This window comes from Topomyia yanbarensis, chromosome 1 (genome assembly GCF_030247195.1).
Source record: "Topomyia yanbarensis strain Yona2022 chromosome 1, ASM3024719v1, whole genome shotgun sequence".
Taxonomy (NCBI): Eukaryota; Metazoa; Arthropoda; class Insecta; order Diptera; family Culicidae; genus Topomyia; species Topomyia yanbarensis.
The window spans coordinates 73700398-73715634 of record NC_080670.1 but is presented as its reverse complement, the minus strand read 5'-3'; the positions used below and the strand labels follow the sequence as shown (position 1 = coordinate 73715634).

Genomic DNA, 15237 nt, shown 5'->3' with positions numbered 1-15237 from the left:
GACCCACCGGTAGGCTAATCCGGCGTAACGAGAGCGCGCTAGTACGTAAATGTATTCCCCATTGTAAAAAAATACTTTGTAGGGTGACCATACGTCCTGGTTTCCCAGGACATGTCCTGGTTTTTCACTGAATGTCCTGGTGTCCTGCGAAGTCGAGAAAAACGCTTGATTTGTCCTGGATTTTCTCCTCTATGCCTTAAATATTGATCTATTTTGAGTATTCGCTGTCAGACTTCCAGAACTTTTTTATTATCGAAGCTCTGCCTGTTAGACCCCAGAACTTTTAGGCTGCCGAAAATCTGCGAAGGCACAGTCGATTGAGAGGTATCGGGAGAGGCAGTCCCCTTACGACTGTCCTGCGTTTTTACTCGTCTGATATGGTAACTCTAATATGAATGAAGTTGTACAGTAATTGAAACATATGTGTTCGTTTGGTATGAGAAAACCGCTTAAAATGTTTTATGAGTAGGTTTTTCTTTATTTTAACTCTCCAATAGGCTGTTGCAAAATAAATGTTTTGCCTACATCGTAACTGTTGAACAATATCTCAACCATAACTTTACATATTTGATGTCAAGTAAAAGCACTTTACGCTATCTTGCAAAGCCTTTTCTTGGAATTTCCCGTCTTGTTCTGAGTTTACTATTGACACATTTAAGGAATTGTGAATGATCAACTTCAAATAAGAAATGATAACAGGAGAGTCAACATTTTCAAAACTGGCCACCCAAATTAAAAAAAATTACGATTTCAATGGAAGATTCATTTTTCGGCGGTATTGCTCAAGTAACAATCAGTGGCGGCGCTAAGGGGGGCGAAGTGGTCAGCAAATTTTACTTTCATTTTTTAGTAATTGTTCACAGTTCAGTAAATGCGATAAAATTCAAACGCTAGTGAAACGTTTGAATTTAAAATATTTTGGAGTCTGTTGATAATGAAAAATGTTGGGGAGCGAAAAGACGGACGTGACGCAGTTTAAAACCATTTATTGCTCAATTTCAAAGGATGTATTGGAAGAGTCGTCTCTGTTTATCTTGCGCATGATTTTCATGTAACTAAATGCCGGCACAGGTTGAACTGAGATGAGTTTCCGGACGCTCTCGAAGCAGTGGGAGTATGCAAACTAATTTGTTGGGATTAAACCAGCGAGCGCTATCGCACATGGTGTTGTCTTTGGAAAAGAAGCCCATCACTTGATTCATTTTAGCATTGATCAATCATAAATATATCTGGGAATCCGTATTCGTTAATTATATTTCATGTCTGATGTCGTTTGAATGTATTTTAGCGACTTTGAAACAAGATATGAGTAAACACTTATGAAACGCGCTTGATATTGCACTATAAACACCCTTGCTAGCAATTACCTTGTAGGCGGCGTTCGCAATGTGATTACTTGGATGTGGCATTAATACAGCCTTGATTTTTTTGAAAATGAAACACACTACTCCATCCATTCAATCTTTCTGCAAAGTTTCCTCCTCCCAAATCTTTGAAATTTTGCAGTGAAGTGTTCTAGGGAATGCCGCCTCTCCTTTTCTAATCAGCTTACGTGGCAGTTGATTATGTCTATCCGATCTCTTCAAATAGACCCGGTGTCGGCAATTTGTCGTCAGCTGCGCACGTCTCCAGGTTGATCCATGCGCTACTCTTAACGTCTATTGATTCGCCATTTAAATGTTCATCATAACACTGCTTCTACCTATCGATCACTTTACACTGGTTCCTTAAAAGGTTCCCAATAGCTGCCGTGCACAGGACGGCATGTGGCCTTTGGACGAACGATTTACCGTCTCGTAGAACTTATCGCAGTATAGCTGCTCCATCGCCTTGTTATCGCAATCTTATGGCAGGCGCTTGTTCGTCAGAATACCTTCTAGCACTCAAACCATGATGGATCGTATGTGAGGGGTGAAAAAGTAATACTCGTTCTAGCATTCCTCGGAAGTCTGCGAAGTTCACATATCGTTGGCCATTATCGTTCAAGGTATGCTGACTGACTGGATCGATCACCGATTTGTACATTGTCTATCTAGCCATTCAGGTCGCATACAATGAGCATCTATCCCGTCATAAGCAGTTGCCATAACTACACACCAGGAGCGTGTGAAATGCATTTTAATTGCTTTCGGGTCTTGCTTCGTGTGGACAGCGCACGTTGATGATAGTTGAATCCTCGCATTTCGCAGCTATGAACAGAAGGCGACGATGGCCTACAGATTAAATGTCATTAATGGACGCACTGTGTAACTCGTTGGGGTAACAATTTTGCACCGGGTGAAAAAATACCCGAATATGTACTATACAGTCTGTAAAGTGTATTGTTTATGCAACATAAAAAACACCGGTAATCCTAGTAATTCACATTTCCTTGTAAATTTTCTTTGTTTCTGTTTTTTGAACAATTCTGTTAGTCAAGATAATAGTAGGAAGTTTTGTTTTATATTTGTGTATAAATGTTGGGGTTTAGTTTGACTGCAATTCTTGCTGCGAAGAAGTTTCTGAATTCGCTATTCATGATTTGTTGATATCGCGCGGAAGGCGGCCATCGAGCGAAGGGAGTAAATTTTGGATAAAAGGTTGGAGTTCAGTTCATTTACTTTCAATCGTTAACTATTCCTTGCTAGATAATTCCAGCTCAAAAAATACGTGTGCGAATACGAAAGTTTTGTACCCGCTCAAGTGCCGGTCTGTGCTTCTGTTGGAATAGGGTCTTCGGTAAAGAGAAGCTACCCGCCAAGAAACCTCTCGCTTCCTCGGCTAGCTATAAAGGGGCCATAGACAACGCTGATTCTTACTCACTGTGGTAGTTCAGCTAAACGAGCCTTGTCCTCCTTCATTGCTAATCACCAAGGAGGCCGAAGCAGGTGTCTACTAGGCCATTCACAGAGTGGACACGGCGATTAGTCATCCTATCACTATTCCAACAAAAGAACCTCACTCACCTTCCTAGCTAATCGTTAAGGACCGCTTCCGAAGCAGCAAATAAAACGACCAAAGGAGAACGCGGTCACTGCGTTGGGATCCCGAATGGTTGGTTAAGAAAAAACACCACCTTTCTGCTGAGTAACGGCAGCAGTACGACAAAACAACGTAGTGTACCGCATTTTACTTTTTGCTAGTTTATTTACAAATTGTCGCCGGCGACTTGGCCGAGAAGGACTTGCTTTCGCGAATTTCACGAGAAATTTAACGTATGGGAACCGACAGAATAAGAGTTTTTGTGTATGTTAAGTTATGTAAATTTGATATGCTGTGTGTATTGTGATGAATAGTAGTTATGTAATTAGTTTTAATAGCAATCCGTATGGCGCTTTGCGTCAAAGATGAAGTTGAATAAATAAAATAAATAAATAAAAATACGAAATACGGGTAGTTGCATCTTGGCCGCCCTGTCACCTAGGGTCTTTGAAAACACGCATGTATAAGAATTAATTCAAGCTCCTTTAAAACTTTGTTAGTAACTTTAAGATCATTTTTTGTGCCGAGAAATTCAGCAGGCCAAACAAATCACAAAGCTACAGTCTAGATTAGATTGTCCATAGTGCTCAGAAAAATCTCACTCAGATTAAGGACAGAACATGCTTTGTGAAACCCGCTTCAAACATATTAGTATATACAAACCGCACCTTCTTTGTAAGAGTAGGATAAAAAACCTTCAGCATAAAAACCGGACAAAGAAAACATCCGATTCCTTCAAAGTAGTTTTTTAGCTGAATTTTATTCTTGAACATCACGATATACAAATGCTCCTACGTACGATTTATAAATTTTTAACAGGTTTTTATACTGAAGTTTTAACCTTGCCAAGTTTTACAAGTGAGAATCTTGTAAGCGATTCTTATGCTGAAGGATCTAATCTAATGTATTTGAAATGGGTTTTACGAAGCATGTTCTGTCCTTGCGACTTCTATTTTCGGTCGCTCATATATTAAAAAATACGATCTAAGATGTATGACTTATGGAATTTATTTTCCTGTCAAACCGTTTCAGTGTTTTTTGCCCAAACCCTGCGAAAAACTCTTCACGGGAAACGGCAAAGTGTACAACGACCATGTCTTCAGAAATGTTGTAAGATGATCCTTCGTTTTGGTGAAGTAGTTGCAATGGTCTTCGTTTTGGTGAAGTAGTTGCAAAGATTAATTTCTCTTGAAGTGTGATTGTTTTTGCGAACATCTTTACTAAAGACGAAAAATATACTTGTAATGCTTCAAATTTCCGGAAAGAATATATTTGGTAATAGTTGAAAGAAGTATTGTTTCTTAAAGAAGGTCCGCATCTTTTTGAAAATGCTGGAGGTAAGAAGAAATATGCGCTGATGAACTTATAGGATGGTCATTCAAATAAATGGAATAGTATTCGACCTAATTACCCATTTGGCTAAGCTGCGTTCGGCCAATTAGCATTCGGCCAATCAGAATTCGGCTAAAAGGTATCCGTTAATCATATTTGTCGCATATGAAAAGGTAATCGAACTCTTTTGATGCGTTCGAAATAAAACTGGCGGCAAATAAAACTTTTGCCCCGAGCGGCAAAAAACTCGCGCCGCCACTGGTAACAATTGAAGTGGTTGAAAGATTTATCATTGTTTTATTTTGATTTCAAGAAGGCACCATCGAAGCCGATAATTTTTTTCATGATTTTATGTAGCTTTCCTTAGATTTGCTCCGTAATCTATACAACTTTGTTATGACTTCAACAATATAACAATAGAACTTTTGAGGTTTATTTGTGGTTGTAAAAATGTTCTGTGTGCTAAAATAAAACTAGCATAAAACAAGCAAATAAGTCAAAAGATAGTTTTATTGTAGACTATTGCAAACAGTGAAGTTGTTCGATTTCTTCAGTAAAACTCATTCAAAACAATTATTCTTACGCAAGATATGAGATGCACTACGGAGTTATAATGATTGTCAAGATAAAATAAATACATATATGGCGGAAATTTTTATACTGATGCGATTGACAAACTTGAGAAGCGAAATAGAATGGAAATTATTGAAAAAAAAAATCGATTTTGCGGATGTTTTTAATTCATACAGCATCAGCAAATTAAGCAGGCAAATATTTGATACCAGGACTAGCTATCTTAAATAATAAAGTAACTTTAGCATTTAACATATATTGTACAGTATTGTTTACCGATGCACCAGGTTACCAAGAGTATTTTTACCGATTCATTGATTTAGTCCAGTATTGTATTTGTGCGATGGATGCTGTGCCTTTGGAGATGGTGGTTGTTAGTGCTGTAGCCAGAAATTTGGTTTGGAGGGTGTTTTGACGAAACTCATCGATTTTTCGAAAATTCTTAAATATAATGTAAATTGGATAATATAGTGAAAGCTCAGAAATAAAAACAGTCCAGCAGTTATCATTCCATTCTAAATCAAAGAAAGCAATAAAGAGTTTAATACCTTTATTCATTTATATGTGACGACGCCTGTGGTTGAGTGGTAAGCATGATCGCCACTCATTCCAGTTAATCTGGATTCAATCCCAGCCGAGGTAGTTAAGATTCTTCTGAGGTGAAAAAAATATGTGGTAACGCCTTCCTTCGGAAGGGAAGTATACCCGTTGTTCCGCGGTCTTTGAGTTGATGGATCGATATCTTGTCCAGATAGTGGAGTGAGTCACCTTTCTGGTCTGCGGCTTATGAAGAAGTAGAATCGAACTTCTATACTTTTATATTATAACAAATATCCTCCTTCTGTGATACTTGTGGAGTGTGCAGTAGTATACACGGCCTCTAGTAAAAGCAAGTGTCGGACTAACATTCCATACCTTTCCTTCCGCCATCTACGTTCGGGCCTGGTCGGTGCTGGTATTGATCAATAAACACTTTTACCATTATCATCATTTTCTTCTTCTGCTGGCATCATCGCATGGTCGTTCTAGGCGAGTATTTGTGAAGGTTCTTTTGCCGGCGTCGGCGGTAAAACATGATGATGAGTTATGTTCCATCAATGACCATGCGGTAGACTTGGGTGCAACGCCCAACTCCTACTTAGCAGAAGGCAAAGGACTCTTCATATTTCCTTTCGATCATGTCCATATTAGCCTGCCTGGTCCTAGTTTTCCGTACTAAATTTATAACTGATTCACTCTAGAATACCTATTCGTCTTTCAATTCCATTGGTTTCGTTGTCTCTTAGTCTTAAATTTGGTGAAAATAGCCAACAAAATCGATACAGTAGAACCTTGCGGCAATCGAAACATACACTGCTGGCCAATAAAATAGGTGTGTTATAGATTATTTTGTTTTTCTCTCAATTACACATACCAAGTTACAGCAGTCTCAGTCACACCTACCGCACACACAAGCCTTGGTATCTGTCAAGTTACTAGTGGGTTGTTGGCGCTGATAATATTTGCAATCTTTGTCAAATGCAAAATAAGACTGCCACAGGCTTTTTTGTGTGGTCAATATAATAGGTGTGTGAAATATATTAACTGGTTATTATTTTACTCAATACTATTATAGGTTTAATTTGGTAAAGTTTGTATTCTGCGTGCTAATAAATGTATTTAAATTGTTGAATAAGTCAAAGATTTGTTATAGAATGGGTCGAGCATCTCACTGTACTCAAGTGGAACTAGTTTTGCTAAGAAATTTTGTTAAAGAAGATAAGACGTACAAATAAATCGCGAATACACTTTGGCATTCCGAAAACTTATTTACAAATGCCTTAAACCCTTTGAAAAAAAATACACGCAAAAAACCCCAAGAAAACATCCACAGCATCTGACCATTGTATTTCATTATCAGCGAAATCTGATCCATTCGCCTCATCCAGGACTATTACAGCACAAATTGGAATTGTGGTAAGTCCGAGAACAGTTCGCCGTAGGCTGTAAAACTGCAATCTTCCAGAAAGAATTGCTAAAAAGGTTCCACTATTGCGAAGCAAAAGACTTCGCAGAAATATGCAATTTACTTTTCAACACCGTTAATGGGCCTGGTTCAGAAGGAATCAAAAAATGGCGACATATCCTTCGGAGGGATTAATCAAAGATAAACCTGTTTTCCTCCGATGCACAACGAAACGTTAGACGTCTAAAGTGCAAAAAGTTTGATCTGTGACACACGCAAAATATGGTAAAGCACGGATGCGAGAACAATGAGGTTTGGGGCTACTTTTCGTTGAATGGCGCAGGTCCTATTTTTCGCAACACCACTATAATGGCAAGATTCGAATGCAAGGCTAAAGGATGGACATCCTAAAGGATGTCATGCAGTCATATGCCAAAGATAACGTGCCTTTATATGGCAGTTTCAGCAAGATATTGATCGAAAACACACATCGAAGTATGTAAAGGAATGATTTCGGGATAATAAAGTGACTATAATTTCGGACCCCACCAATCTCCTACCATTAATCCCGCAGAAAATCTACGAAATGTACTTAAAAAGAAGTTATCCGGTCAAAATTTCAGAAATAAGGGTCGTTTGTGGGAAGCAATTTAAAAGGAATGGTACACTATGCCAACGGAAACTTATCAGCGTTTGAATGACTCAATGCCAAGGCGAATGGATAAAATTTGGTTGAATAAGGGAGGTTACACAGGCTACTAGTTGTTAAAAATATTAAAGTCTTAAAATCATTGGATTTGAAAAATTTTAATGCAAAGGATTACAATACACCCATTTCATTGACCAGGTGCTTTTTTGGATTTCATGGGAAAGAGAGAGTTCCGGCCAAGCATAACAATGAATTTACAAATAAAAGTGTTCTTTTTCATATTTACGACTGTGCCTAACTATCAAATATTGGAATAAAAAATATTTTTAGAGAAAACTCAAAATTTCATGTATTTTTATATCACACCTATTTTATTGGCCAGCAGTGTAGTAACACAAGCTTGAAAGATTTTTAGCTACTTCGAATAACAGATAGATCGATAACAGAGTAGCAGCCAAGGGTGGTCGCACAAGCTCAATATATATACTTATATAGAAGAATATATACTTTTCTCGTGGTAAATCATATAATTTAGAAACCGTCAGCTTTTAAGGTTGAATGGTGATTTTTCCTAGTGTTCACAAGCTCCTCATGCCTCTCTGAGCGTACATTGATGACATTTAATCTGTAGGCTGTTATCGACTGGGTTCTATCGGCTTCTGCAGTAGTAGTCAAATGAGGAGGTGAGAGCGATCATGGGCGCTATAACCATACCGTTGGCAGAACTTAATTACCTGTCGTCGGTGCCAGTTATGTGCGGAGGCGGACTGCAAAGAAACCCCGCACGGCGGTTTTCCGACAGGAGGTTTGGTCAAGCCCAACAAGTCCCCCTGAAAACACCACGTTGCGAACAAGAAAATACGGATCGGAACAATCGGCCAAGGCCCACGTGACGAAAAAGGACTACGATTGGAAACTTAGAACGTGGAACTGCAAATCACTTAGCTTTCCTGGGTTCGAACGAATCCTTCACGACGAGTTGAAAACTCGCAACTTCGAAAGCTTAAACTACATTCTATTAGAGCGACAGCTGGGAACCAGCTTTATAGTGCTAGGAAAAATGCGAGACCCCAGAACGAGAAAAATGCATTTTGTGTCTGTGATAGCTGCCCACGGCGGAATGTTAAGCTCTTCATTGGCGTCATACACGCCCAGATAGGCCGGGAGGCATTGTATAAACCGGTGATCGCACCGGACAGTCTACACACCTCCGATGTGTGTTGCTCACATGTGTGCATTCTACTCCACAGTGGCACACATACTAGAGTAGAAATAAAGAAGCTCTTGGTCCCACGCGCACGGAAGCAGGGAATGCAACCTAAAACATATTAAAAAAGTTTTTCCGATCAAACTTTATCTGAATTGTAGTTTTATTCACCGTCCCCCCTGTTTGCCAGTGGCTCTTCAAGGTGACTCTTTGTGCGAAATTCTGCATCTCTTGGTGCACAGCTCTTTCTCTTTTTCGTTTTCAAGTTTCTCTTTGTGTGGGTGATCTGCTCATCGCAGTATTCTTGTGCTGCTCATTTTTCATCGGTGTATTTCGCTCTTTGTGCACAGTGTGTGAGCAAATAACAAGCTTGGTTGTGGTTTAGTCGTAAAATGATTAAAGACATGAAATTGCACATTTTGACCTCTGTACATTCAAATGGAGTACATAATACACGATATTCCAGTTTCCTTTCTATTGCAAAAAAAATTAAAATACAGAACATTCGCTCTAACAAAATAGAATATACTGACCGACAGTGCATGATTACAATATGCTAGCATTTGACAGCCATGATGTCAAGTTGTTAACATAATTATTAGCCCGTTGTTGCAAGTTACCCCGTTTGAGGGTATGCTCGAAAGAGGCTTAACGAATGAAATAACAATTAAATATATAAAAGACCGGTTCCGTTGAGGTCACGCATCGTGTCGCACAGCATCGTCGAGCTGGACAAAACCTCAAAATTTTATTTTGGACTTTTCATAATTTAACATATTTCTCTGTTTGAAAACAGGTTGAATAGAGTCTTCTCAAAATATAAAGTCTTGAGGACGAAAGTTCGAAAAGATCGCTTGTAGTTCATGACTCTTAAAAATTAGTGTACTTTCCAAAAATGAATGTCGCGTTTTGCCCCGAGATATGAAAAAGATGATTTTTCATGATGTGTCTGATGAAGACGCATTGTAGTGTTTGATTACCCCGGGGTACATAATATAATTTATGAATGTCTGTCAACATTATCAACAATGGAAAAATGTGTATTCTGCTAACAATTCACTACACCAAATTTTTTGAAAATGAATTTTCAGAAATAGTGCAATGTTTAATTTCGTGAATGTTTAATTTTGAACCAGCCTAAGTGCCAAAATATTGAGGAACAATACAATAAACAAACATTTAATATGAATATGTCACAAAATTACCATAACGTGAAGTTTTCATCAAATTCGGGCCACTTTTGAGGTTTTATCCGACTTTTGTATGGAAGGTGATCAATGTGTGTCGTGTCAAATAAGCAAATGAAGGTATATGCTGAAGTATAAATCATTTTCTTTATTTTGTTGTTATTATTTTAATTATTTGTTATTTTAATTATTTGTTATTTTAACTGCTTACTCTAAGCTTGGAAGACTAACATGACTGTAATTGCCTTGAACTGTTTGCACCAAACTCAAACAACAATGTTATTAATCTCAGCGAGGTGTTTAAATGCACATGCAGTGTAACGATCACATTTTTCAATGGATTTTTGGTTAATCTTTTAAGATGAATGTAACTTTATTGTATATATTCATTGCGAATATTTTCTAAAGTTCAAACTTTTACTCTTCAGTTTTGAACCACTGTGCGCCAATCTACTTACATACTGTAACAGTGTGAGTGATAATCTTGTTTTCACTCTTGTTTTTGTGTCGTTCGCAAGTGTTTCCTATTGAGCTTTTGCCGATCTGTCTCACGAAGTCTGATGCAACTTCTTCGTTGAAAACAATCTCATCTGATGTGGTCTTTGTTAATTATTTTCATCCACGCTTGAAGATAGTATTTGTGTCATTTGTGTCATGGCGTTTTTCAAAAAATAAATCCTTAGTATACATCATCGAAAAACATTATAGTTGGAAAAATGACCTAGTAAAAACTCTTCTAACTTAAATATTATACCACATTAGACTGCTAGACCATATAGTATTTCTCTCAAAGCGCTTGTGTATGTTTCTCAATTATTTATGTCTATGTTTATTGGTGTACGAATTTAGATAGTTGTGTGAGACGCCTAACCAGCTCATTGCAGCTAAAGTAATCGTATATGATATTCTTTTAACCGTCTTATAGTATTACATTGATCGATATTATAAGCTTCATTCAAGACTGCCATAGCACAGATATTTGATATAGACATATTCATCAATTCCGTATTTGGAGCCCTCTCTCCCGATTCCCGATTCTTTGATTCCTCCAAAAGCAGCCTCCGCCGAGGATATCAATCCTTCGTTTATTCCAATCATTCCTGTTTCCAAAAGTTTAGACACTCTAAACACCTGGTTCAAATCATTACTGTAAAAATATCCTGCTAATCCTCTCTGAGATGCATTGGCAATTTGAAGCGCTTCTTCTTCGGTTTTGAAACGAATGACCGAAACCACCGGTCCAAAAATTTCCTCTTTGTACAACCGCATATCATCTCGAAGATGGGTAATAATCGTGGGTTCGAAAAACAGTGCACCATGTTGTGATAGTTGATGACCACCGTAGACTACGTGTGCTCCCTTTTGTTTTGCATCCTCCACGAATTCGGTTACTTTATTGACTTGAGAATGATTTATTAGAGGACCGATTTGAACTCCATCATGACTGCCGTCTCCAATTTTGAGTGCTTTAATTTTTTCCGTTAAACGAGCAATGAACTCATCATGTATTTCATCTTGAATCAAAAATCTGTTAGCCGATATGCAAGTTTGACCACAGTTTCGAAACTTGGAGTTCATAGCTCCTGTTACAGCCTTATCTAGATCAGCTGAACTGAATACAATAAATGGGGCATTCCCACCTAGTTCTAATCCGATTCTTTTGATTCCATCGGAGCATTGTTTGTACAGTAACCTTCCAACTTCCGTCGAACCAGTGAATGAAATCGCTGCCACCTTCTCACTTTTACATAGTAGTTCCCCGATGCTAGCGGCGTTTTTACGACTGCTTGTAATAACATTAAACACTCCTTTCGGAAATCCCGCTTCCTCCGCCAGCTTAGTCAATGCTAAGGCTGTTAGTGGAGTATCCTCGGCTGGTTTGATAACCACGGTGCATCCGGCAGCTATAGCAGCGGAGGCCTTACGGGTTATCATGGCATGTGGAAAGTTCCAGGGTGTTATCAAACCCGCCACACCTACCGGTTGCTTCACCAGCATCATCTGTCGGTTTGCCTGTGGCGTAGGGACGATTTCGCCATATATACGGCGAGCCTCCTCAGCAAACCATTCTACGAAAGAGTTACCATAGCTGATTTCTCCCAGCGATTCCGCGATAGGTTTTCCCGATTCTGCGGTCATTATGCGAGCAATCTCCTGCCGATTTATTTCCAATAGATGAAACCATTTCTACAATGATTTAACATAATTAATATAGACTGCATCGAATATATACAAAGCCTTAATAAATCTTATAAATGCATACCTTCAGAAGCGCCGCTCGTTCTTTAGCCGTACTATTGTGCCACCCTTTATCATAAAATGCATCGTAAGCAGATCCAATTGCCTCGTTAACGTCATCTACGTCCATGTCTGGCACAGTTCCGATTACTTGCTCATTGGCCGGGTTTGTAATTTCGAACGTCTCGCCGCTTCGTGCTCCCACCCATTTACCATTAACGAATGCTTGATTTTGCTGGAGGTGCATGGTGCGTCGTATTAAACTAATACCATTTATTTTTGCAAACCCAACGCCAACCGCACGCCCTAGCGTAAAGCGACCGAGGGACAACAAGATAGCCATGATGATTTTCTCTGCAATTCATTTGGTAATGATGAATTTGACATGGCTAATTTCCTTCTAATATGTAAATTGAATTACATATACTACACCTACCTTCGAATAATTATGTAGGTAATCACTCACAGTTCGGTTTCTGTGGTGATAAGATTGTTATGCGGTAAATACAAACAGTATTTCACTGCCAAGGTTCCTAAAGCAAAAGGCAACTACTGCGAACCAGATGTAAAACTCAACTAAAACAAACTGTCAAAACCATGTGTAACAAGGTCGTATAAATTAGTATATTTCTCCGTAACATTAACCCGGCGCTCTTGTATTGAGATAGCAAAAAATGATCGAACAATAACATCCATTCTCTGAGAGTGTTGTTCGAGAGAAAACCCGAAATACGCCCCAATGCGCATGATCCACTCCCCATAGGGGGTTATTGAAAATAGACGTCCTTATCAGTAGAGAAATTATGTCTGTTTTCCCTTCAGCTAAATCAATAACCAGGATGTGATAGATATTTAAGAATTTAGGAAAACTCTGCTCAAAGGAAAGTGAAATCGTTAACAGTGTGGAGACCTTTTCGGATCGTCCCTAATAGCGTTTACATTTGAATGTATAGGTTTCATCTAAACCGGTTGAAAACTCGCATCGTGAAAAAAATGCCGTATGCTTGAATGCGTTTTTACTTCACCTACAGGGTGTTTGGTTCATCATTTAGCTGATCACATTGGCCGGTAAATCATCAGAAAATTCATGTAATTCTCGACCCACATAGGATAACGGCGTAAAAGCTAACTCGTCGCTGTTGTGCTATCTTATGACAAACGCCATTTTGGGGTAAATTGAGTTAGATATGCCACATTACTTTTTTGAATAATCTGTACAAAAAGGCGTTTTCAGAATTTTGAAATTCTACTTGGTTACTTTGATATAGCGCAAAACATGATGAGAAATTGTGAGTTTTTTGCTTCAAATCACTGTATCTAGGGATTTGCTCAAGTTATATTGATGTTTTAGATGTTTTTAAATGTGAAAATATGAGGAACACATTGCATAAACATTTTCAAAAGAAAATTACACGAGTTGTGAGAAAAACACAGTTTTAGTTTTAAACTGGAAATAAAGGATATTTGGCAACATTGTAACCAAAACTGATATTTTTCTAGATTCCCTGACTTATTTCCTTCAAAATGCATTTCACCGATTGTTTATAGACCATATGAACACAAAGATATGAATAAAAGTTTAAAATTGATGATTTTTTTCTATGGAAAATTTTCCATGCACGATTATGACACGTCATACAAATTTTGTCATCAATACACGTCTATGACACGTGTGAGTGCGACTTTTGTTTACATTCATAGTAAAAACTCGCAACGTAGTCAATCGATCTTCGTAATATTTGAGAGATTAATGCAGAATAGATAGAAGCATCAATTGTCTTCTTTGGATAATTCATACCATTTATAAGTTTCAAGATATTCAATCTCAAACTTTAAAAATAGTTTTTCTCGAAATGTGGTAAATGGCGCTTGTCATAAGATAGCACAACAGCGACGAACTGTCAAAATTCTCTTTAAAGGGAAATTCTGGACAAACCGTTACTGGCCGAATACAGTTCAAAGCACTAAATACAAGAGAAAACTTTTCTCTTTTTCTTGCGACCATTATCTGTGATTGGCGGGTGACTGCTTGTCTGGAATGTTCAAAGTGAATTTTGAGTTGGTTTTTACGCCGTAATCATATATTTGTCTAGAATTCTATCTCAACCGTTACAGAGCTATTGCCTTTTTTGTTGAAACCTTCCTGTTTTAAATTTTAAAGAAAAGTAAACTTTTTTTTGTATCTTATTTTTGTTAGAAAGTTTCATAATGTACCCCAGTGAATTGAATTAAGGTAGGGTAGACGAGCCCTTATTCATCTCATTAGTCGGGATATCACACTCTTTCGAAGATAACTCGGCTTTCAGTGATTGGAATGCTCTTAAATCGGTATCAACATCTTTGCTTCGTTCCTAAGAAGCAGTGCAATAAAAAATCTCGCCTGGAAAATGTAAAATACTCCCGTTTGAGCGAAGCGAAAAGTCGAGTACAACGCACCCTTATTCGTCCTACCATTTGAGTCAATGCGTTGAATAGAGAAAGCAGATACTGCTCTAACTAATGTGTTCAAATGGGTAGGATGAATAGAGGTGCTAAGGTGAATTAGGGCACAGTTACCCTATTTTAAAAAAATCGAAAATGTGCATTGGGGTCTTGAAAATGACATAACAAAAACCACAGGCGACAATAATTGCTAAATGTTCTAATTTTCAAATCTGCCGCAACGCCTCTTATGCATACCCCGAGCGCACTGAAAACTTTAACTGCGTTTTTTTCGAAAACACATTTTTGGAGCTGACCGGAAACGTAACTCGAACAAATGAATTCTCTATTGCTTTGAGATTTTTACAGTATATGCAGAATTTATTTCTCCAGCAACGTACGAAGGATTTTATTTTTTGAATGGTTAATTTTTTTAAACAACAATTTTGTGTCGATGTTTATGACATTTTAAACAATTATATTCTAATAAGAGCGCCATTTTGCGAAAAATCAAAATATCGAAAAAAAATCCTACGTTCGCTTTATATTGTTATAAGGACCTGCAAAAGCTTTAGTTTTAAGTCCTAGGTAAAAAAATACGGGAGATAGGTTTCCGGCCTTCCCTAAAAGAGGTGTCTACGGGAAAATACTGAACAGCCGCCACCTTGTGACAAAATCACTTGAAACAATTACGTTTTGCACTTCAGAACTAATACTATAAATC

General features: G+C 38.0%; 2 protein-coding genes across 7 annotated transcripts in view; both read right to left on the bottom strand.

The window, feature by feature from the left end:
* Positions 1–15237, bottom strand: part of LOC131677940 (protein unc-13 homolog 4B) — a 170914-nt gene that overhangs the window by 63557 nt on the left and 92120 nt on the right. The gene's annotated exons all lie outside the window — the stretch shown is intronic.
* On the bottom strand, positions 9978–12980 carry LOC131677942 (succinate-semialdehyde dehydrogenase [NADP(+)] GabD). The gene is made up of 3 exons (XM_058958046.1): positions 12529–12980; positions 12118–12446; positions 9978–12041 (listed from the first exon to the last, which is right to left on the bottom strand). Exons 2-3 carry the CDS (start codon positions 12433–12435, stop codon positions 10806–10808), a joined length of 1554 nt encoding a protein of 517 aa, XP_058814029.1. The 5' UTR covers positions 12436–12446; positions 12529–12980; the 3' UTR covers positions 9978–10805.